The sequence below is a fragment of the Mixophyes fleayi genome, chromosome 1 (genome assembly GCF_038048845.1).
Source record: "Mixophyes fleayi isolate aMixFle1 chromosome 1, aMixFle1.hap1, whole genome shotgun sequence".
In the NCBI taxonomy this organism is placed as follows: Eukaryota; Metazoa; Chordata; class Amphibia; order Anura; family Limnodynastidae; genus Mixophyes; species Mixophyes fleayi.
Window position 1 is genome coordinate 345,266,161 of NC_134402.1, and position 24,179 is coordinate 345,290,339.

The window sequence follows — 24,179 nt, forward strand, 5'->3', positions numbered from 1 at the left end:
ATCTCCAATGTGGTCTCAATTCCACTGAAAAAGGGGATATCCGTTTGAGAAACCAACTGTAAGTTGACTAAATTCCATGAGCTAAAAGGTGAAGGAACAAACTTTTTTTTTTTTTTTCCTTCACTGAAACTAACTTTTTTGGACAATGGACATTGGTCAACTACCCCCTCCAACAGCCCCCTTCTCTCTTTAATACAGTCTTCCACCCTTTGGTTCCTCCCTTCATTTGTTGGAGACATTGTTTAAACTTTGGGTTTCTCTCTACAACTAGTAGACCCACACAAAAAAAACAACAATCATTAAGCAATTCTTAGCGATACATCTGTATAAAAGTCTAAAACAAGTTAAAATTGTCTTTATTAAAAAAAAAAAAGTTTTTATTTTTAGTTATTATAAGAGCTTACAGTCCTACATGTATCACCAACAGCCGATGATGTATATACAATATGTTAGCAGCTGAACTAGTCCCTTAGATTTACAATCCAATAGTATAAAGTTTTACCATAAATGTCTGATGTCACAAGCCTGTTACTTAAATGACTGTCTCAAAAATGTCCATTTCAACAAGTCTATAAAATATATTGTTTTTGGGTAGTTTTTTGTTTTTTAAATGAAACCTTTTCTCAAAGGCACAGCAAAAGAAAAAATATCCTGTAACCTAGGCGGCTGCTTCATAGCTCACTGCTGAACCATGCCCGTTTTCAAATCTTCTCATACACATCCATAAGTGTGGACTCTTGTCTAAGATACTAGGAAGTTATGCAAGAGCTATAGCAGATTCCTTCTACTTGTCCACCTGATTACAACATCTTTTAAAGTAGGAGAAAAAAATGCAAATTCTTAAAAAAAACCTGAACATTATTTCGCACGAAAGGTGGTTAAAAACAAAAACGCCATGTTCCCAATCACAATAGCAAGCTTTATATCGGCAGAGTAGTCATGCACTTTCTGGCAGACAGCTGTAAACTCAGGAATCTTGTAGCAGGAGAACGGACCAATCTGCCCTCAGTCAGAGTCTCCTCCTTCATCACTCTGCACAAGTGCTGTTCCCTCCACCTGTAAACAGAATACATTCCATTGTCAGAATGACAGAATTAGGATGTTACAAGCATAGCTGGGAGCTGTAATTTACTATAGCGAGCAATTCTTATTTTAATATGGTGTAAGAGTTTTATACAATGAGGACAGATTAAACACTAACATTTAGAAAGTTGATAAAGAAGAAAAAAAAAAAAGAAATGTATTAATATTAACCACTATTTATAGGGTGCCACATGACAAGACAGTACATGGTATAACAGTACAATACAGTAAACATTTAACATTACAACTCCCAACATAGTTACTGGGGTTCAAGGGGTATATTCAGTGCAGGCTGAAATCTGTGCCCATTAGCGTGAGTGCAGTTAACTGAAAGAGGTGCAAAAACAATGAAGGAGTGAAATCATTGGACAGAGAACCCTAGGAGGAAGAGTGGTGAGCAAACGTTATAGGTAATGAGAACAGGAGGGAAGAGGCCGCTGCTCACTAGACCTTACTATATAAGGGAAAGGGGCAGAAAAATGGTTGACACATGATGTTGAGCCAATTAAGATATTTGAGAAGAAAATAGTGGGATTATTTATTAATTCTACTTTGAAAAGTGCTCCAATTATCTTAATAGTTGATTTCTAACAATAAATATCATTGGGTATAAATGATGAAATGTACTGCTTGTGCTGTAACACTAGAATTAATATAATTATTTGTACCATTATGTTACTCTGATATTTAGTATGAGCACCCAGAAGCATCTTATTACACAATGAAATGACTGTACATTAGCCAGAGAACACTATGTGTAGGTCAAACAAATTTACTTAGTTTCTGTTGCCTTTCAGAAAACTATTTTTATACACAAATTCATTAGACAGAAAAACATGATAATTCCTTGGTTAGTCAGTAGATGAACGGCAAGTTAACTTTTGGATACAGGTTGGATTCATTTGTTTTAAGCAAATATATAATGCTACTGCTATTAATATCATGCATTGTAGCAGCTCTAACAGAGAATGTGGACATTATTTTAAATATAAATACAAGTAAAAATTGTTTCAACAGTAAATTTAGTTTGTGATCTTGACAAATATCAATTCAGTTTTTTTCCCTCAACTATGAAAGTATTCCATCCAAACTGCACAAGACTTAAATAATTATTTTAAAATGGGCATATACAGCAATGTAGAAGAAAATCAAATTGTTTACCTTATGGCTATTCACATTCTGTTGCATTGAGGATGCTTCATAGTCATGAATGGGTAAAGTGTCAAGCCAGCTTGCCATGGACTTTTCTTCAATTTCAGTTTGGATAATTGTAGGATAGATGTGGGCTCTCTTAAAGGCCTCGATTTTTTCCTCTTCTTCTGCCCAATCCAAAGACTCGTGGAGGCCATCATTCCCAAAACGACGGTTGTACTTCTCAAAGTGGACTCTTTCTAGTACCAAACCCAGGCCAGGTGTTTTGGGTATGTCAACCTTTTGCTCTGCCCAGCTATGCTCCATGATGGATGGAGGAGCATATCCTTTCACCACTGCAATAACTAGCCCAATCATCTTGCGTATCTGATGCATCATGAAACTCTGGCCCTTCACCTTAATTACAGCCAGCTCAAGGCCTCCCTGCTGGAAAGGTGGCTCGCAGTGCATCTCCATGATATAACGCTTTGCACTGGGGTCCCAGGGCCCTTTCTGTGATGTGAAATTATGGAAATTGTGGGTCCCTTTGTAAAGGGCAAGCAGTTCATTCACCCTATCTAATGTTTCTTGGCTAAGCCGGAAGCTTTCATCCTGCGTTTCACGATCTTTATGTGCGAATGAGAAAGTAGGTAGTGTGTAACAGTAAGTGCGAGCATCACATGAGTTCTTGGAGTTAAAGCGTCCTGTAACTCTCTTCAAACCTTTAAGGAAATCAGATAATTTAAGGATGTAATTAAAATCAAGTAATGTGTACTTTTGGCATGATGTACAAGATCCTAGTAGTTTGTACATGCCAAATATAAACAGTAAAAAAGAAAACTTTATTCATCAGTGAAATTTGTAATGTTTTCTTGGAAAAGATTTTAAAGTAGAGAGTTCCCCAAAACTGGTCAAATTTATTGCTCATTAAAGTATTGAGTAGATTCTCGCTGAATAAACCCAATTTTTTTCTAGAATGTTGCTATTCGAAATTTCATTAAACAAGCAGCCATTCCCCTCTTTTTATACTCCTTCAAAAAATGACTGGTCAGTTTCACTTACCCACTCTCAAGGTCCATGACCTTGGAAGTAGTATGTCTAGAACACATTGAAAAATCAGGTTTCCTACTGAGTTCCACACCGGCCTTTATTCATAATTTATGTGAATTGTGGGAAAGTGACATTTCAACACCCACTGAGAGAAGAAATGACTGATACATAAATTCCAATTACAAACATAGCAACAAGATTCTCCCATTTTTCCAGTGCAGTTTACAGAATGGCAGCATATGCCAGAATGATTGCTATGGGCAATACATATTCCTCTGCACCAGTTTTTATATCTGTCCTCGACTGAAACAATTATTCATTCCAGTCATCTGCAGACCACCACAATATATTCTTGTGTCCGTCCCCCCAGATTGCCTTGTTCACTGCAAACATCCTGGGCAGTTATACAGACTTCTGTAATATGAACATTTGTACACACATACCAGTCAACAGTCCTGAGTCTAAACTCAGAAAGGGGAGTGGTTTATGAGACAAGGTTAGCATGGAGGAGGGGCTTCTTGTTTGTGAACTGAATACATTGGAAATAAAGTTCTGATTGTAAGGACATCTTCTCCTACACACAGTAAACTGCCTGTCAGTAATCCAAATGCAGAACACTGCATCCAATAGTATATTTTACTAGCTGATTCATATAGAATTAACTTTTATTTTATGTTCAGTGGACCTCCAAAAGTTTCATAAAAGTACAATCCATAGGTTACTATCATTAAACAAAACTAGCAATTTGGATATTTAAATGCCAGTCCAAGATGGCATTTGTTTTTTAAGTGAAAACCCCCCAAAAACAAAACACAAATGAAACGTCAAAAGGAAAAGTATAGTGCACTGGGGAGTCTGCTGTAGAGTATACCTTACCCAATATTCTGATGTTGGAGGGGAGGTGACTATTGATTTTGTCTACTGTATTGTCCATCAGCCATAGTTTTAGTGACACAACTTGTCCTGCAGCTGAAACACCCTAAAAAGAAAACAATTTAAAATTACTGACACATTCCTCATTACAACTGAAAACACATAGAAAGCAGACCCATTTGGGACTTCTTTGCTTGTCCAAGAGTGCAAGGCACAAAAGTTAAGGAGAAAAGAGAAAAAAATAAATTAAACATTATGCACCCAAATTGTAATAATTTTAAATGGTTGGAATGTTAATGCATGAATATTATACAGAAAGAAAAAAAAAAAAGAGTACAAATACGTTACTGCACTAATTAACCAGTATATCCTAATGTAAAAGGACAATTGCACCAAAGAAGAACACTGTAAAGTATAGGGCTATAGATGAAAATAGATATAAACAAACGTGGAAAGCCAAAGGCATGGGAAAACAATGGTAAGGTAACATGCAAAATATAGAAGTAGGTAGCTTAGTGGTTAGCACTTCTGCCTCACAGCACTGGGGTCATGAGTTTGATTCCCGACCATGGTCTTATCTGTGTGGAGTTTGTATGTTCTCCCCGTGTTTGCGTGGGTTTCCTCCGGGTGCTCCGGTTTCCTCCCACACTCCAAAAACATACTGGTAGGTTAATTGGCTGCTATAAAAAAGATTGACACTAGTCTCTGTCTCTCTCTCTGTGTCTGTGTCTGTGTATGTTAGGGAATTTAGACTGTAAGCTCCAATGGGTCAGGGACAGTGCTGCGGAATCAGTGGCGCTATATAAATAAATGGTGATGATGAGGATATGTTCAATGATATGTAATATCAATACATGATATATTACACTCAATGCAATAGATATACGAATGTATCCCATACAGAGGGTGTGATAGGGAGAAAAATAGTTGTAGTAGATTAAATAATTAAAATTGCTCCGTGCAGCTCTGCTGTTGGGAATGTTTAACGCAGAAGACCAAGCTCTGAGTGCTGTGTGAGGAATTATGCAGTTCCACAGTGACTTGTGTACAAGGCTGTGATGTTTTACTATTTAATTGAAACAGATAAAAAGATACTAAAAATAATAGTTATAATCTTCTAGATATAAACACTCACCTTATCTGTGCGTGCACAACGCTGAAAGGACATCTTTTTCATGTCGTCTGCATGGTTCTCTGGAATACAACCAGAAAGGACGAGTGCCTGCACTAGTTCATCCTCAATTGTTTTAAACTGTGAAGATCCCACATTTCTCTGCAAGATTAGAGATGACATTACACACATCAGTCTGATATATATATATATATATATATATATATATATATATATATATATACACACACACACATACACATATATATATATATACACATATACACACACATACACAAAAACACATGTTCACCAATGCATTTTCATTAAACCCAGTCTTTTTTTTGTAACTTAATATTAACTTATAGGATTTTGATCCCTATCATGTGTGCATAAACATGTGTTTTTAGAAAATATATATTGTAAAATAATATATTCATTAGTTATAACCGGTAAACATTCCCACATTATAACTAATACACATCGGCCAATGCAATGCCATCAGTAAAGAGTGTTTTTCAGCATCCATCCTTGTATACGTGGGGTTTCAATACTTGCTGATCTGGGGGGAAAAAAAAAATGCACATATTGCTTTAAATATTCTTGTTACAGGTTCTTCACTTACAAAAACGGAGTTTGGGCTAGATACTCATGCTGTATGTGTGAAAGGGCTCTTATGTTACAATAAGTCAGATTCCTGAAAGATCTGTATGAACAGGATTAGTGTGAACAAGGATTTAGTAGTTAGGAATAAGACAACCAGAAGGGAGCAGTGTTTGGCAGTAATAATCTTAGAAAACTTAATGTTGCATCGGTGTCCCAGGTTATGGATTCAAAAAAGGGAGACATATCACTGAAAGAGCATTGACAGAGACCCTCCGAATACATCCCTCTTAGCAAACTAATAGTTAAGTAAATAGTTAAAATGATTTACCTGCATTCCATGGTAACCTTTGCCAGAATATGCCATCAACAGGACCACTTTCCTCTTGGGATGTTTCTTGTTCTGCTCTTCCTGGTCTGCTTTAAACCTCTTTGCGTCATGTCCATTTTCCTCTATGATCGCATGTTCCTCTTGGAACTTCCTGATTTCTCCCACACTGCTAGCCTTTAGCGGAGGCTCCTCCTTTACAGGAGCAGCCATGAGCAGAAGAAAGATGGATTACTGCAATAGAGGACACAAGAACGCATGTCAAGCCTGGATATTAGTTATGCCAGGAGCCATTAGTTTTAAACATACATGCAAAGCCAACATTAAAGAAAAAATGTAGTTCGCAAATGTCAATTTTATATACAAGTGTCATTAACTAGCATAGTAAAGTGTATGTATAGTCCATAGATACCAAACATAATAGTGTCACTCATTGGACAAATTATAAAGGCTGGGGAAAGACTCCATCACATAAAAAAAAAAAAGCAGCAAGAGGCGATAAATAGCTATAGAAGGGTTTGCTTGTTTGTATGTTTTGGTGCCAAGCGAACATACCCTCTATAGTGACATTTTAGAATAGCACACAATTATAGGTCATTGTTGTTCACAGAAATATCAGGATTTACATGTATCTTTGAATGCTATTTAATTGTGCTCAGTCAATGGGTAGTGTGGTACATCACTAAATGACACAAATCACGTTTTAGAATGGCACACAATGCTCTGCTAATTAAACAAAGAGGTGCTTGTGCATTAAATTTATTTGGGGGATCTTATTGTCTTGACCTTTGTGTGACTGGATAATGACACAAAAGATAATTCGCCGTTTATGTACGTGGCTTAAAATAAGAGTTCTCCATCTTAAGCTACTTGCATCATCCGAACGAATGCAACCGCAGCCTTTACGTGTGAGTGTGAAATAGGTCACTTTCTTAAAGGTTAGTGTTCTCTGCAAACACTGAGGGGTCCAAACATGGAGGTGGATGATCAGAACCAGCTTGTGTAACATAGAGGACATGCAGTGAGCACAACACGTGCCTCCGTTTACTGGGCTGTACACAGGACTGGGATATAACGTGCATATCTGTACATTACACGCCATTCCCTGTCTATACACAGCAGGGATGTGACATGACAGAGACCTGCAGCGCAGCTTTAACCATTGGGTGAGAATTCTACTCACCTCCAGCTTGTGCTCAGCATCCGGCTTCAACACGTGGGACAGACAGGTACATTCCAACCCTGAGATCTACGGGTGCTGCTGAGGGACAAACCGCTGGCAATAGCGAAAGTACAAAGTGACGTAGGTGGGCATGGTCGACAATCCACAGAGGCTCGGATTGTGGTAACGCCTTCATTATCACTATTTCCATGAGTAACCGGGCTCTGTGTAGTGTATTTTCCTTTGTGGGAACATTGAAAGTCCTATAAAAAAACACACTGTGATTACATTTTTGCATAGTTGCCAAATGTGTCTGTATTTCATATATTTCTAGATATTTGATGATACAATTCCTTGTTTTCTGCACACTAGGTGCAATGCTCTCTAGGCTTTATTCAATAATATATATTAAAGAGTATTATTTAAAATAGATGTGCGCTGATCCTCATGTTTCGGTTTCAAAAACCGCCGTCGGTCGTAACCCAACTTCATGTTTCGTCTTTGGTACTTATTTTGTTGAACTTTCGCAAAAGGTTTTGGTTTTGGATCTGGATTTAATTGAAAATTGTGAAAAATAGGTAAAATAATGTCATTTTGAGCTCTTTTGCTCCTATATTACTATTTATAGCATTAACATTAATTTCCAGTCTATTTTCTAATGATCCCTTCACAATGGTGCAAATATTCACCAATGTTGGCCAAAGTCTGCAGTGAGCTGTCTTAATGAAGGATTTTGAAACTTTGCCATCATTGCATTTGCTTTCTCTGATTCATTTAAAAAAATAAATAAACTGAATATGGATATCTCTCTTTCATTGCACTGAAACCTCCTTCTCATGTTCAGACTTCAGCAAATTGTCCCTAGAAATGAGTTTAAAATGTTGACAACTGTGTCTGGCCTGACTTTGTACTGAGATGGATGCATCTCTCTTGAGCTCCATCTCTGCTTTCTCAAATCTGCTGACATTGGTGCTTAAACATACCCAAAGTCCCGTAATAATACCAGGGGTGCTCTGTAGAATGTGCCTGGTCGCCCACTGCAGCTTTCTGGACCACAGAGAAGTCATTCTTATACAGCTTGCAAGTGCAACCTACAGTCATGGCCAAAAGCGTTGAGAATGACACAAGTATTGGTTTTCACAAAGTTTGCTACTTCAGTGTCTTTAGACCTTTTTGTCAGATGTTGCTATAGTATACTGAAGTAAAATTACAAGCATTTCATAAGTGTCAAAGGCTTTTATTGACAATTACATTAAGTTTATGCAAAGAGTCAATATTTGCAGTGTTGACCCTTCTTTTTGAAGAGCTCTGCAATTTTCCCTGGCATGCTGTGGGTTTTTGTTTGTCCATTATTTTTACTTTATATTTAATGTTTCCATAAACCATGTTGTGTACCAGTAGGTACTGCTATGCGGTCAGTGATTTGGGTTCTGTTACTTACAGTACTGCATTTCAAAGGTCAAGGATTGCGGACTTTGTGTGAGGCACTGACGATTACCTAACACACACATCAACCAAATAATCATCACACCTTTCTGCTGTAGCCTAGGTTTGTGTAGTTTGTGTGATGCCTTAACACACATGAGTGCAATCATATTCTTCTGTGTGTTTGTTACAATTGTTGAACAGCTTAAAAGTCAGAAATGTGAACAGACACATCATATAGCCACAACACAAGCACAATCAGCTGGAGAGGGCAGTCCACAATCAGCAGCCAGCCAATGAGAGGCGTCTAGCTAATGTTGCTGATCGTCATTATCATCAGTTCATATTTTGCACCAGTATACGCCTCTTGACAGGTATATGTGTGTCTGTGTTCAGGTCTGACTGACATTTACGAGAACATGCCCTTACTATACTTGGTCTATTCTTGCACGCTCCTTCCCTCCCACAGCTCATCTCTCTCATCATAAGGAGTAATAAGTGTAGGATGTGACAGAGTCTGCAAATTAACTAAAGATGGGCGGGCTCGGTTTCCCAAAAACCGAGCCCACCCGAACTTAGGGGTTCCGAGTGGCTTGGTACTTTCGCACTATTTCAGATTCCAAAACGAGACAAAACGTCATTGTGACGTCGTCAGCTCTCGGATCTCACGAGTTTTGGAATCAATAAATACCGCCTTCTACGGCGATCTAGCGCCATTTGAGATAGGGACAGAGAAGGGGTAGGACAGAGTATGGAGCAGTTGGGCAGGCAAAGTGATAGAAGAGAAAGAGGAGGGTAGTAGCAATGTTAGAGAAAGCTCCATTGCTGAATTTGTCATTGCTGAAATATAAATATACAAGTCCTTGCAGGCTTTTTTCTTAATTTGCACTACCAAGTGTAGGGTCTAATATACAGTTAGTTATACACCCAAATCGAAGAGCTGTGTTGGTAATTTTGTCATTGCTGAAATAGTAGTCTTCAAGTCCTTGCAGGCTTTTTTTCTTAATTTGCACTACTAAGTGTAGGGTCAAATATACACCCAAAGATGAGTGCTCAATTGCTAAGAGTCATTGATGAATAGGAAGACAAGCAGACTTGTCTTCTGAATTTAAAGCGGCAATGTCAAACCCCGCAGGTTAAGAGTTTAAACACTTAACCAAACATTGCAGCTTTAAATTAAAAGGGATAGAAGTCGCACTGACATTAAAGTCTCCTGACGGACACCTCAGTAGTCAGAGTCACTTGCGGTCAGCATCCTGCGCCCATCGGACATCTCAGACGTCGAGATGCAGGTAAGTCTGCTTCTCTTTAAATCGTTTTTTTACAGATTCGGATTTTAATTGGAGGAGTCCTCGGTGGTGGAATATTCCACACCGATAACCAGTACCCAACCAGGCTTCGTAATAGTGATGTGTCAGAATAATGGTTAAATTGAAAATTACATTACATTAAGACATGTCATTTTTAAAACACCTCCTAGGTCAAGTCCATATGCAAGTGGTTTAGATGTGTTTGCAATATAATGTGCAATGGTGGAGTAAAGATTTGTGTGTGCTGTTTGCCTGTAACCATACAATGATAGGTCAATTGGTGTAAGAAATGGACATTTGAAAGCATACTAATGTTCTTTTAAAAAAAAATTATGTGTGTATCTATTTATCTTATCTATATATCTAGGGGAGGGAGATAATCTTTACTAAACAGATAATGTGTGACAAGTTAGTCCAAAGAGAATGTCGCCATTGCCTCCACCAACAGCACGGCCAGATTATCCAATAGGTTGACTAGGCTGCAGCCTAAAATGCAAGGATATGCACGGTTTGCAGTATTCTGTGTTCTAAGTAAAATAGTGAAACTATTTTATTTTATTTTACTATAACTTATAATTAAATATAACTTTGTAGCAAGAAAAATAAAACTTGGTGTTTGTATCTATAGAGCTGAACTACCACCTAGACTCTCCTAGCTGGGAGCTGCTACACGTAGCCATATTTCACATTACTTCTTTGCTCCTCTAAGAGCCTCTGCCCAAAACACGGAGGGATGGTATGTGAGCGGGAGGACTAATCACATGCCACAATCAAGACATTGTAGCTTCTGATTGGTGATCCTACTCACTTATACCTTCCATTGCATTTTAGGTTGGTTAACGTAATGTATTTATTTGGAAAAATGGCTGCATATAGGAGTGTAGCCGCTCCTGTTGGGGGGAGGGGCACTACTACCATTTATTAGATGTATTGCAGCTATATTGTTTTTCTCAGATCGTCATGTGACCACTCACTGACAGGTTCATTCTGTTTAGAATCCAGTTGCATCATAATAGGCTTTGTAGGTCCTCTAAGTGATGACATAGTTAAACAGTTCTGGTTGATGAATAAGAGAGAACAGGCATTTTCTGACAGCACTCCAGCATCTCTAGAGCTCAACAAAGTTATTTAGGAAGTGGAAAAACCTTATAAATCGGCTGGCCAGTGAATCAGTGCGCTTCTACCTGGGCTTCAGCAAGACCCGAAGCAGAGAGAAGACCTGACTTGTATTTCATTATACTTCCAGATGCGGTTCAAAGTTAGTGATAAGTGTATTATGGTAAAGCAGTTAGGTTAGGTTGTCCCCTGTGCCCAATACAAGAAACTAGGTGGTATTGTCAAATAATTTCAATATATTGTTTTCGTTAATCATGCGGTGTTGAGTCAATAGATTGGCCCCATTTAGCGTAGAGTTTTATCACTCGCTTCTCAATATCAGGAAGAGTTGCTCTGTCAAAATACAAGTCTAAAAGTTCGGGTTTTACTTCAGAAAGAGAAGGAGGGGCAGCAGTAGTCCAATGACGAAGTATGGCTAATTTACCAATAGTGAGTGCCACAGTAAGGAATTGTTTAACATTCTGGACCTCCCGTGTGGGTAGTAGTGAGATCCAGTGATCACAATTACATAAAAGGATGGCAGCTTTGTTGGGAGCAAGGAGGTGCCCAAAGAGACATTGAGGAAGCTTAAAATCTTATTCCACAATTTTAACATTTTTCGGCAAGAAAAAGTAAGCCTGGGCATGTTTACATTTGAGGGATGTCCCTGTTTCCTGTCTCTCATAGGACAAGATTTACTAAGCTGCGGGTTTGAAAAAGTGGGGATGTTGCCTATAGCAACCAATGAGATTCTAGCTGTCATTTTGTAGAAAGTACTAAATAAATGAAAGCTAGAATCTGATTGGTTGCTATAGGCAACAGCCCCATTTTTTCAAACCCGCAGCTAAGTAAATCTAGCCCATAGTGTTTTCTTTGATTCTGTGATATTTAAGCTCTGTTTAATATGTTTATATGTACCTCCTGCAATCTAGTTGAGTGTAACCATTTCATTAAATTATCATGGTATTTAACAAAATCAGTTGGAGAAGGAAGTATTATAGAATCTTTGGCCCAAGCTACACTTGTGAGATCCAAAAGTACAGATATCGATTTTTAAATTTCTGGCTCTCTGAAAAATGTAATAAATTATTTAGAGGACATGAAGTGTCATCCTCCCCTCGGTGTGGAGCATGACATAATGATGTAATTGTAAATACATGAAAAAATGTGTATTGCCAAACTGGAATTTTTCCCTAAGCTACTGAAAGGAGAGTAGGATGCCTCCAGGGCCAAAGACATCCCGGATCTTGGAAATACCCTTGTTTCTCCACAAGGATAAATGCTTATTGTCAATGCCCGGAGTAAATGCAGGGTTTTCCCATATAGCTATATATTTGGTAGTGGCCTAGTTTTCTTGTGATGGATAACCATGCTTTATATCTATCATGAAAAATAATATTGCTCAGGAACCCTCTAGGCAACTGTGATCTTGGAAGATGTATGAGAGCCATGGGGGAATATGGATGGAATAAGTCATTTTCTAAAGTTAGATTTAAAAAAACATTCCTGTTTTAGCAACCATCCTGAGGCATATCTGAAGAGTGTAGAAAACATCAATGTATTTATATCAGGAAATCCAATTCTGCCATGTGTTGTAGGCTGTCTGAGCTTGCCTCTCCTCATCCATGGCCTTTTAACTCGCCACAAAAATGTAGTAAATAAAGTTGTACATTTGTGTGCGTCGAGCTTAGTGAGGCAAACGGGGAGCATCTGCAATTGGTAGGCCAATTTGGGAAAGATAATTGATTTGAGCACAGTGTTTCTGCCTAACAGTGAAAGGGGTAGATTTTTCCAGTTTGTAAAGCTGGTTTCAATTTTCCCAATAATAGGGGGATAGTTTTAATAGAGATTACTTGGCCAAGCGGGATATAGATGCCTAGATATATCAGTTTCTGAGATACACATTTGAAATGCGAGAATATAAGCTATTGTTTGGGAGTGAGTAATAGCTAAAATTTTGGAATTATGGAAATTGATTTTATATCCCACACAAGTATCATAAGTCAAAATCAAATTGACTATTGAAGGAATTGATTTCTCAGGTTGGGAGCCCATCAGCATCATGTCATCCGAAACAAAGCCAACTTACACTCATGGCTGCGGACAACTATGCCAGAATAGTCATTGTCTGATCTAAGAGCAATGGCCAGTGGCTCTAGTGCCAGTACAAATAGTATAGGGGATAAAGGGCAGCCTTGGTGGGTGCAACGTTGTATAGTGAAGGGATTAGATATATGGCCATTAGAAACTATTTGAGTTTGTGGGTTAGCATATAAGTTCTGTAATGTAAAGATAAACTCCTTCGGGAAACCAAACCAAAGGGATTCAAAAATTGTCCCATGTCACCAGATCGAAAGCTTTTTCAGCATCCAATGATAAAAGCAGATGTGGGTCGTGTTCCCCAGAGGAGTTCAAGTGAGACATGATTGCTAGTATTTTTCAGATATTAGTGACTGAGTTTCTTCCCCAAACGAATCCTATTTGGTCTTTATGAATTATCGTAGGTAGGTTGATCTTCAGTCTATCCACTAGAATTTTGGTTCGAATTTTATAATCTACATTCAATAGGGATATTGACCTATAAGATCCTTGCTCTTCCATGGGTCTACCTGGTTTAGGTAAAACGTTAAGGATAGCAGAATTAAAATGGAGGGGTAAAGTGTGACTGGTAAGAATATGATTGAAAAATTCTGTAAGAGGTTAAGCAATTCTGTTTGCCAATATCCTGGGCCAGGAGATTTAAAGGGTTTTAACATTTTCCAAGTCGATAGGGGCTAAGAGTCATTCAACCGTCTATTCTGTTATATGAGGGTGGGTTACTTTGTCCCAAAACAATGGCCTATTATCAATGTCCAGGGTGTCCTGTTTATACAGTTAACTCATAAAATTTGTAAAGAATACAGAGGATTTCTCTCTCCTAAGAAGATAAAGAGCCAGCCTCGTTTTTAAGAGCAGGGATATTGGTGGGGAATGTTTGCCTTGTAATAAATTTGCATGCAAATTGCTGTTTTTATTGCCACGTCTGTAAAATTAGTATTTTGCTCATCAGAAGCTCCTGTCTGCTACTTGTATGAGTAGACCATCAAACTGAGATTTCTTTTGATCATAAAAGCGTTTATTTGAGGGAGTGTTGTTACGCTTCCACGCTTGGTAAGTTTCTGTAAGGTCTTTTTGTGCATCACGATAAAGCTGAGATTGTGTTTTAGAGTGTTTACTAACATATGAGATGATGTTCCCTCTGAAAACTGCCTTGGCTGTCTGCCAAAACAAGATGAGCAGATTGGCGAGATTCATTGTTAAATAAAAATTCATTCCAGGCGGCAATGGGTATATTCCTAAAAGGTAATGAGTTAGCCAAATAGGTTGGGAAAATCCACTGTTTATGGGAGCCTCTAGGACTACCTCTGGCAACATCTAACCACACCAAAGCTATAGTGTGGATGCCAGTATCTCCCAATGTGTTTAATAAAGAGTTTGCAACTAATAAGTAATCTATCCAAGAAATGGTACCATGTTCTGCTGAGAGACATGTGTACTCTCAAGCCGTTGGGTTACGTAGGTGCCATTTCAAGTAAATGTAATTGATTAGCAAGGTATTTGATGCCTACCTTTGGTGGGTGGCCACCCAATGCAGATGCTCCCCCTCTGTCCAACACAGGAGAGGCTACGATGTAAATCTCTGCCTAGAATTATGTTAGAATCTACAAATGGATAAACATCAAGAAAAATTGATTATCATACAGATTAGGCGCATACAGATCTCATAGAGTGAATCTAGCAGCATCTATGATAATATCTAAAATAATATAGTGACCCTTCAGATCTGGAATTTTGGAGTGAATTGTATATGGAATACCCTTCCTATGCAAAATAGCTACCCCACAGAATTTAGGAGTGTGGGATGTATGTGTAATCACTTTTTGTTGTACTATATGTAACTTGTCATGTTCCGCGGCAACAAGATGTGCTTCTTGGAGGAAGGTGATAACTGCTCTGTGTTTCTTTAGGTAAGTAAAAAGTTTTTTCGTTTTGACTGGTGAATGGATACCTCCCATTTTTCAAGAACATATCTTTAATTTATTCATAAGATAGTCTAGCTTGTTGGTTATAGTGTGGTGGTGTGTATGAAGGAGTCACAGGAACCATAATCACCCGTCCTCCCCCCAATCCACATAAAGACTGAAATAGATCCCCAACCCTCATCTCCTCACCCCCAACCTCCAAGTGCAAATGCAAGACCTGAGTCGAGTGGATATTCAAGGAATTACACTGGAACTGCATAAAAAATACAAAAACAATAAATAAAAGGTAGACAGCAAAGGAGTTAAACATAGTAGTTAAATCAAAGCTCAGTCTTAGTAGACCAAGGCCGAGCTGAAATGTCTATTTAGGACAAACAACCCTTAGGGATCCCAGGAACATTTTTTTTTAGGGAAACACGAATAATAGATTATTAGATAAAAAGGCTCAAATAAGTAGTAATAAGGGAAATATGATATTCTATAGTTATATATATTTGTGACTGGATCACTTATAAGTAGAGATGCCTTCAGAGGAGTATAATGGAGAGAACACTAACCGGTATTAGCGCTACTGAACTAGCAGGTGCAGAGTCTAACGTACCCCTGGTGTTCGCCAGGGACCCCCGCAAGGAGGTTTGGACTTCGCTGCACAGGGTATGCAGGTCGCGGTCCTACTAGCCAGTTGCTTGTGTAGTGTAGGAGGGTCAGACGGTCCGGGTTGAGCCAATCGGGAATATACGGGACCAAGGAGAATCCGAAGGAATAGTCAATCAAGCCGAGGTCGCAGTACAATATGGGTCACACAGATAACGGGATAGTCGCCAAGCCGGGTCACAACGAAGAGCAGGAACAGTAGAAGGGCACTAGGGAGAACCAGAGCAGGGAAACCAGGAACACTAGACAGGAAACCTGTTACTCTGGCACCCTAATGGCGCCAGAGCCAGGTTTAAATAGAGGCAGAGGATCAGCTGATAGGAAGGCTCAGGGGACGGCACGATGCAGAGAAGTAGCGTCCCGTTGCCTAGCAATGGGACGGAGGCAGGGCGCATGCGCCCGACAACACAGCCCTGCCGGAAGCCGCAACGGAAGTCAAACGTCTGTCCCCGTCTGACAGGGGATCAGCGGGGACGGCGCCTGAAAGAAATAGACAAAGGCAGTTTGGTTTCTGTCTCTATAGACCCCCCCCCGCCCTCCACTTGTAGTTGAATAGAAAAAAAGCAGCCTGCATAGACTGAACGATATAAAAAATAAATGGACCAAGGTAGTTTGTTGGCTGTCTATGGCCCCCCCGCCCTCCACTTGTAGTTTAATAGAAAAAAAGCAGCCTGCATAGACTGTAGAATTAGAATATAAAAAGAAATGGAGAAAGGCAGTTTGGTATCTGTCTGCATCAGACCCCCTCTCCACTAGGAGTAAAATAGAAAACTATTCAGCTGTTATAGACTCTAGAATATGAATAGAAATTGAGAAAGCTAATTTGATATCTGTCTGTATCATAATCATCAACATAATCATTAGTGCCCTCGTCGCCTACACAAATCTCCCCCTCATCCTCATCTAATTCCAAAGTGGCATCCTCAATTGGTGTATCACCGGCTACACTCAGGCTGTTAAGGCACACATCAGCAGAACTGCTGAAAGGACCCTTCTTTATGGGTACTGTTATGTGCGTATTGTCGCTAACCAATAACGATTGTCGAACCTCGATTTGTGTTTCCAACGCACAAAGATTTATTCGCAATAAGTAGAATAATATGCTGAAGCGAAGTAATAGTAAATACAGCCGTTACTTATCGCAGGCGCTCTGGATCCAGTGCAGTCATTCAATCCTGAAGTCTGGGGACAAGATGTCTGCATACTGGATCACAAGCTGCTGCTTGTATACACAATCAAATACAGTAATACAATGAAGATGGTATAGCTTGCATCTATTGGTCCAGGTCTCAGGAATGTCCAAGGGGTTGTCAATCATTGGCTGGTTCATCCTAAGGAATCCAAAGGAGGGGGTCATCTCTGCAGGGGGTATGCTCTGCTCTTCCCGCCAAGATTCCTTAGTCTTAAGTAGTTCATAATTCCCTATCATTCATAACTTGCGTATGCACTCTGCGATTCCCTCACAGAGTGAACCAAACAGTAGGATATGTAACGAGGTTCATTATAATACCACTCATGATGTGATTCCTTCAACCTGTTCCGTGTATTTCACTAATATGCATGTAACTCTGATATAACATATAAATACTACTATATCTCGACATAACTGACTATGTGTTGCAACTACCATTAATGTGTACTATTTTATTGGTATGCGTGTTTGTGCGAATGTATGGTAAAAGACCAATTACTGTTGCTGCCACGTGTAGAGGATGCGTACGCCCTTTCACGCCGTAGCGTGCCCTTGTACGTCGATGCGTACCATACGCATCTTTTCAAAGACAACCAAGTTTGCTAGACTTTAATTGATATGACTTTATCCAATTTGCTGACTTCGACAGTACACTGTCACTAACAGAATGCTCACGATTAGACATACCACTGGTGGATGGACTTTTCACAGGGATTAGTGTCATTTCTGATTCAGAGCATACATTATCCTCTAATGCCTTACTGTTTTCTTGCAGCTTGGCTTTGACGCATAACAGTAGTTGTGCACCACTTTTAGACTCCAAATTACTTGGTCTTGCTTGGTCACGAGTGACCGTACTAGAAGAAGGCTCGGTAACATTTTTGGATCTGCCACTAATAGAGAAAGGCGAAGGCCTCATTCTCTCTTTGCCACGGCGTGTGTAGAATGGCATGTTGGCAATTTTTTTTTTATCGGCAGTTTACTTTTCCTCAGTTACACTTTTTCGCTTCAACACGGTAATTTTTTTTTGGGTGTGTGTTTTTTTGCCTGATTTCAAAAGACTATGGGCTAGATTTACTAAGCTGCGGGTTTGAAAAAGTGGGGATGTTGCCTATAGCAACCAATCAGATTCTAGCTTTCATTTATTTAGTACCTTCTACAAAATGATAGCTAGAATCTGATTGGTTGCTATAGGCAACATCCCCACTTTTTGAAACCCGCAGCTTAGTAAATCTAGTCCTATGTAGTTTGACATCGCCTTTCCCAGATGACGTACTGGGAACACTACCATCAGGACTGGTGACAGAACCTGGTTGCTCATTCTGCTCATATGTGGACTGCTTTGAATCCATTATGAGCCCAAAGCACTTGTAGTGCTACAAATTGTTTTAGATACTGCTGACAAATATGACTTTTGACAGTCAGAAAAATTAATGCAAAAGAATGGGGGACACCCCAAAAGCATTGGAGTGCTAAATATTATTTTTTTAGACTGCTGAAAAACAGGACTTTTGACAGCAAGAAAAAATAATGCAAAAGAATGGGGAACACCCCAAAAGCACTTGTAGTGCTAAATATTATTTTTTTAGACTGCTGACAAACAGGACTTTTGACAGCCAGAACAATTAATGCAAAATAATGGGGGACACCCCAAAAGCACTTGTAGTGCTAAATATATTTTTTTGACACTGCTGCCAAATTAATGCAAAAGAATGGGGAACACCCCAAAAGCACTTGGGAGTGCTAAATATATTTTTTTGACACTGCTGCCAAATAGGACTTTTGACAGGCAGAAAAATTAATGCAAAAGAATGGGGGACACCCCAAAAGCACTTGGGAGTGCTAAATATATTTTTTTGACACTGCTGCCAAATAGGACTTTTGACAGCCAGAAATATTAATGCAAAAGAATGGGGGACACCCCAAAAGCACTTGGAGTGCCAGAAACTGAACAAAACCCCTCCTCTATCCTCCTCTTACTGCTGTAACAACTGGTATTAAGATTAGAATGGTATTGAATAGAAACAATAATGTGTCCAATTACTGCTCTGTCCCTGCGCTGATATAGCCAGTGTGACCTAACCCTGCTTTCTCACTCTGTCAAATGGCGATGGATTGCTGTGGAGGCTGGTATTTATGCTTTTCAAATCTCGCGAGAACCGAGCTCAGAAATACGAATACGTCACGATGACGTTTTGCCTTGATTTCGAATGCGAACAGGCGGGAGAGTACCGAACGTGCTCGGCTCGGTACTCGGATAGGCTAAATTTGGATGAATTCGGATCTCGGGGAACTGAGCCTGCCCATCTCTACTTATAAGTAGCTTATGGTATAAATTTATATAATGGAAATAGCGTAGGGACTTATTTATTTAATTGCAAATGCACTTATTTTTGATATTGTGTATATTTTTGTATAGGAAAATCTTTATTTCTGAGACCAGGGGAGAAAATTTGTTTTTTTTTGTTTTAACCTTGCTAGAGGAAATGCATTATTTCTTATGTATATATCTGATACAGTAAGCCTTTGTTTAGGAAGTCTTTTGTAAATCTTGTTGAAATGAAATGCCTTGTTTGGGGTTTTGCAACTTTTCCTGGGGAATTCTTTTCTTTGGGGGAAATGTGTATTCTTTAACTATTGTAAGAAAGGACCCATGTTAATTAGATCTTTTGATGTGTGAGGGTCTAGCACCTGAAGACATGGGAAGATTTAAAATAACTGCTGTTAGATTTTCTCTGTGTCTGAAACAAGATACGGGAAATCACTGCAAGTGTTAGGATATCACAGAGCAGTGTAAATATTGTTAGCTTTGCATTACATGTAAATCCATGTTTCGGAAAACAAATTGCATCCTGATTCTAAAAATAGCCTGTGAAGCTGTGTCCAAATCTGTATAAAAAGCCCTGTCTTGTATTGAAAATTTGTCCTTCTGATTCCATCTGACCTGAGCACCAATACCTTCATTCAGTGTGACTGCAAATAACGATCACTTGCTTTAAAAACCTGCTTGAGAACATCTTCCATGCTGAAATTCCTGTGACCTACAGATTAGACCCAAAATCTAATCTGTTCCTGGCTGTTTCTGAGGTTTGGACCCAGCATCCAGTACCCCTGCTCTGCCCGCTACCCAGCAGCTCTGGCAAGAGCGATGGGCCAGGGGAGATCCATCCACAGCAACCCTGATCTATAGGAAGGGATCAGGAGTACCAGCCCAGGTACACCAGCAACTGGGTACACTCGCATAGTCAGTTACCCAGAAGAAACTCGGTACTGGATGCCAGTAAGCAGTCCAGTGGTGACAGCATTTGTAAGCCCCTCCTACTGTGGCAAGAGGGCGCATTTGGGATAACAAAAGGGAACGGTGGCAAAGTAAGTCCAGTCAGTTCCCACCATGCCTTCAACAGACAGGGTGGCATAGGTGTTCCATCCTGTCACAATATTCTTTGTTGGGGTTACAGAGCAATAGGTTGATAAATGGATATGGTCCCCGGTCTTGCTTAAATTCTCATAAGCATAATTGACTATAGACAGGTAAACCTGTTGTAACCTCATTAAGACCATTTAGTGGAGGTAAAAGTGTCAGTAATAATGAATACAGAGGAACAGAGGATCCAAAGGAGATGGCCCCAAAACATGTTCAACTCTAGAACACAAAATGGGCACTTCAAATCAGAACTGTGACTTAGGTTTTCTCGGCAATCTATCAAAAGAGTATAAGTTCCAACATTAGAAATATCATTCCTGTACCTTGGTTAGGCAAAGATAGACTTGTAAGTTTTTGTCCATGATAATATCAATTGTCTTCTGACATTATAAGGCCATGAAGTTGATTGAATCTAGTAGAAAGCGGGAATGAGCAAGACGGTAAATGAAAGAATTGGTTAAGGAAAGAATAAGAGGGTTGGTGGGGGGTTGAAAGGGAGGGGGAGATGAAAAATGTCAGAGGCTGTTGTAACGTATCTAGTGGAGGGTGAGAGTTTGAAGACCTAAGTAGGAGTTGCCAGTGGTATGTCTAAGTTGCAGTGGTATAAATTCAGTGAATCTAGTTTAGTTGTTGGAAGTACTTGCATCATCGATATCTATCGATTCAGCTTCTTTTTGTCACGACTTACCTGTCCTATCTCCAGCACCGTCTCGCTCGTGTCGCTGCCCGGCACTTCTGGGCGGTGGCTCACGTGACGCCAGCTCGGGGCGGGTTTTTCAAACCTGCTGTCATGACTTACCAGCCTTCACACAGGCGCCAACTCGCCTGCGCCGCTGCCCAACACTTCTGGGTGGCGGCTCACGTGACGGCAGCTTGGGGCGAGCTTTTCAAACCTGCCTGGGTATTTAATCTGCGCTCTGACACTCATCCAGTGTCAGAGAAACTTTATTGGCAGCTCCTGACCCCTGGTTGTGGATCCCTGTGTCTAGCCAGTCTTTTCCCTTTTGGAAACGCTCCTGATTGCTTTCTGTGTATCAAACCTCTGCTTGCCGACCACGCTCCTGATTGGTCTCTGTGTAACGATCCTCTGCATACTGACCAAGCTCCTGATTGCTCTCTGTGTAACGATCCTCTGCATACTGACCACGCTCCTGATTGCTCTCTGTGTACTGAACCTCTGCCTGCTGACCACGCTCCTGATTGCTCTCTATGTAACGATCCTCTGCATACTGACCACGCTCCTGATTGCTCTCTGTGTACTGAACCTCTGCCTGCTAACCATGCTCCTGATTGCTCTCTGTGTACCGAACCTCTGCTTGCTGACCACGCTCCTGATTGCTCCCTGTATACTGTACTATGGTCGGCTGACCTCTCTCCAGATTGCCTCCTGTGTACCTTCTTCTGACCTCACCTGTTGTTCGGTGAACTTCTGTCCTTTCTCCACAGTACTACTGCCTTGGGCATCCTAGAGGACCGCAACCTGCAAGTTCCCGGCAGCAAAGTCCATCCTGCTTTGTGGCAGTTCTTGGTGAATACCGGGGAACCTGTAAGACTCCGCACCTCTAGGCCTGCCAGCGTCAATCAGGGTTAGTACCTGGGTCCTTACCTTCTTGGATCATAACACTTCTTCATTCAAAAAGTGTTGGGCATCTGCTGCTGATAAAAAGTCTTCAAAGGTATTGAACGAGAACAGACACAGTATGGCTGGGTAAATGAGAGCAAATTTCCACTTCCATTAGAACAAATTGAAGAGAAGTCTTTTTGTGCCTTTGAAACCTCATCTGAAAAGTCTTGAAAATTATAAAGACGTTTGACCTCCCAAGAAACATAATCCATTCTCTTGTAGGCTGCTTTTTGAGCGTAGTTGACATGTGAAAATCTCTGCCCTAGGGCGAGTAAAAACATCCTCTCTTGCTGGGCCCAGTCTGAGAGTCCTTTCTACAATAATGGAGCCAGAGTCGGCTGGTAGATTCACCAGAGTTGGCAGAGTATTGGATATGAATTGCAGAAGTGCTGGACCTTTCAGTGTTTCCGGTAAGCCCACAATAAGCAAGTTGTTCGTACGGAAACGGTTTTCCAAGTCATTGACTTGCAAAGTTGTTTACGTGATATAGTAACAGAGAAAACCGGTCTCATGAGAAGAGAGACCTCCTGGAAAAGCTCCCCAAGTCACACAAACTTCCTTAAGACCTGCGATCTTAAGGAAGTTTGTGTGACTTATTCTTCCAGTTCATGAATTGCAGAGTAAAATTTGTTCAACTGCTCCTGGAGAAGTGGTTTCATGGTTTCTTTTATAGCTTTCACAATGTCCGCATATGATATAGGGTTCGCAGAAAGACTTGAGGTTTCCATGTCTAAAGAGAAGTTGTCTGCTTTAGACTTGTTAGAGGAGAGGGCATTGGATTCTGGTCGCTTTTTTATCAGCATTTTTCCACTTTACGTAACACATGAGTATTAGAGAAACATATGAATAGAGATCCTTGTCTAAATATTAAGGTTAATATATGTCACCGGGGCCCCACATGGGGTTGGAGGTGTGGACTTATTCACATTATGGGCAGGTAAGCTGTGACCATATAACCTGGTATAGCAACTATCAGAGATAGTATATTGATTCACAAAAGTTGGAACAACCTGGTAAAGATTTTTCTGTGTTGCTTGTAGCTGTAGTCGCTTTGGTATCTAAACAATGTGTTTATTAGAGTTCCAGTGGTTTGGTTTTGTTTGTAGCTGTCACAGCGAAACATATCTATTGCGTGGGGTTTAGAATAACCCACTCAAGATAAAAAGAAAACCCAGATGCATGTGGTTATATCGTTCTCTTTATCGCCAGTATTTACAAAGGAGACGACAATTGCAGGTAGATATTATACCTTTGTATTATAATAGATGTTTCTGACAATTCTAAAAGTCTGATGATGAGATATGTTAAATGACCACCAGATTGCATGCTTTGACTAATTTTGTGTTGAACAGTGAGGAAAGAAATCTACTAAACTGCCAGGAGATGGCAGCAAAATGGCAAGGAACTTAATGAGTTCTCCATTAATAATAGTATGTCATATAATCTGTGTACAAACTGTCAAAATATAGTATAGATAATTCAGAGGTAATACATAAAGTGATAAAATGAGCTGTGCACTGTGGTGTTTTGTTATAAAAGATCTTCAGAGATACAGCTCTGTTCGTGATGAACTAGGACTGTGAAGCTGCTGGCTTTCAGTGCCACAGTGGAGGGCACTGTGGATTACAGAGAGCTAAACCGGCTCTCCTGGAGACTAGCTGCAAGTCCCTATCATACCTGCTAACCTCCTTTGCCACCTGACAGCACTGACAAGCGGCCTCTTCCACACCTGACAGCGTGGCTGACACGCTTCCACGCTGCTGGATTGCCTCTCACCTCTTGCTGCTCCACCTATGCAGATACCAACAATTTAATTTAGGAGCGATTGCAGAAGTATCAGTGGAACTACATCCTGCAGCCTGGTGAGTAGGGGTCATTCCACCTTTCATATCCCACACTCACTGTACTGGGCTATCTAGGTCTCCCCCTTCCTCCTGAGACCTTCCTGGAGATAGGAGCCAGACTCCTCATCCTGCTTTTCAGATTTTCTGTTATTAGCTCCATCCTGGTGGCTCACGTTGTGCCTTTACTCAGTTGCCTTTACTGCTTGTGACATCTGCAGCTTCACTGTAACTGTGCAGTGAACTATTCT

The 24,179-nt window shown here is 40.1% G+C and overlaps 1 protein-coding gene across 1 annotated transcript; it reads right to left on the minus strand.

Moving 5' to 3' along the window:
- Nucleotides 1-362: 362 nt before the first annotated feature.
- Nucleotides 363-7,450, minus strand: PUS1 (pseudouridine synthase 1). Its single transcript, XM_075217168.1, has 6 exons — nucleotides 7,363-7,450; nucleotides 6,183-6,413; nucleotides 5,273-5,410; nucleotides 4,141-4,243; nucleotides 2,245-2,936; nucleotides 363-1,056 (listed from the first exon to the last, which is right to left on the minus strand). Exons 2-6 carry the CDS (start codon nucleotides 6,390-6,392, stop codon nucleotides 1,006-1,008), a joined length of 1,194 nt encoding a protein of 397 aa, XP_075073269.1. The 5' UTR covers nucleotides 6,393-6,413; nucleotides 7,363-7,450; the 3' UTR covers nucleotides 363-1,005.
- Nucleotides 7,451-24,179: the final 16,729 nt, after the last annotated feature.

Excerpts from the sequence above, each read along its gene's own strand:
- PUS1 (XM_075217168.1), bottom strand. The coding sequence starts at position 6,392 with ATGGCTGCTCCTGTAAAGGAGGAGCCTCCGCTAAAGGCTAGCAGTGTG. Across the intron at positions 4,244-5,272 it reads GTTGTGCACGCACAGATAAG|GGTGTTTCAGCTGCAGGACA; the intron begins GTGAGTGTTTAT and ends TTTTCTTTTTAG. Across the intron at positions 2,937-4,140 it reads CTCCAACATCAGAATATTGG|GTTTGAAGAGAGTTACAGGA; the intron begins GTAAGGTATACT and ends ATTTCCTTAAAG.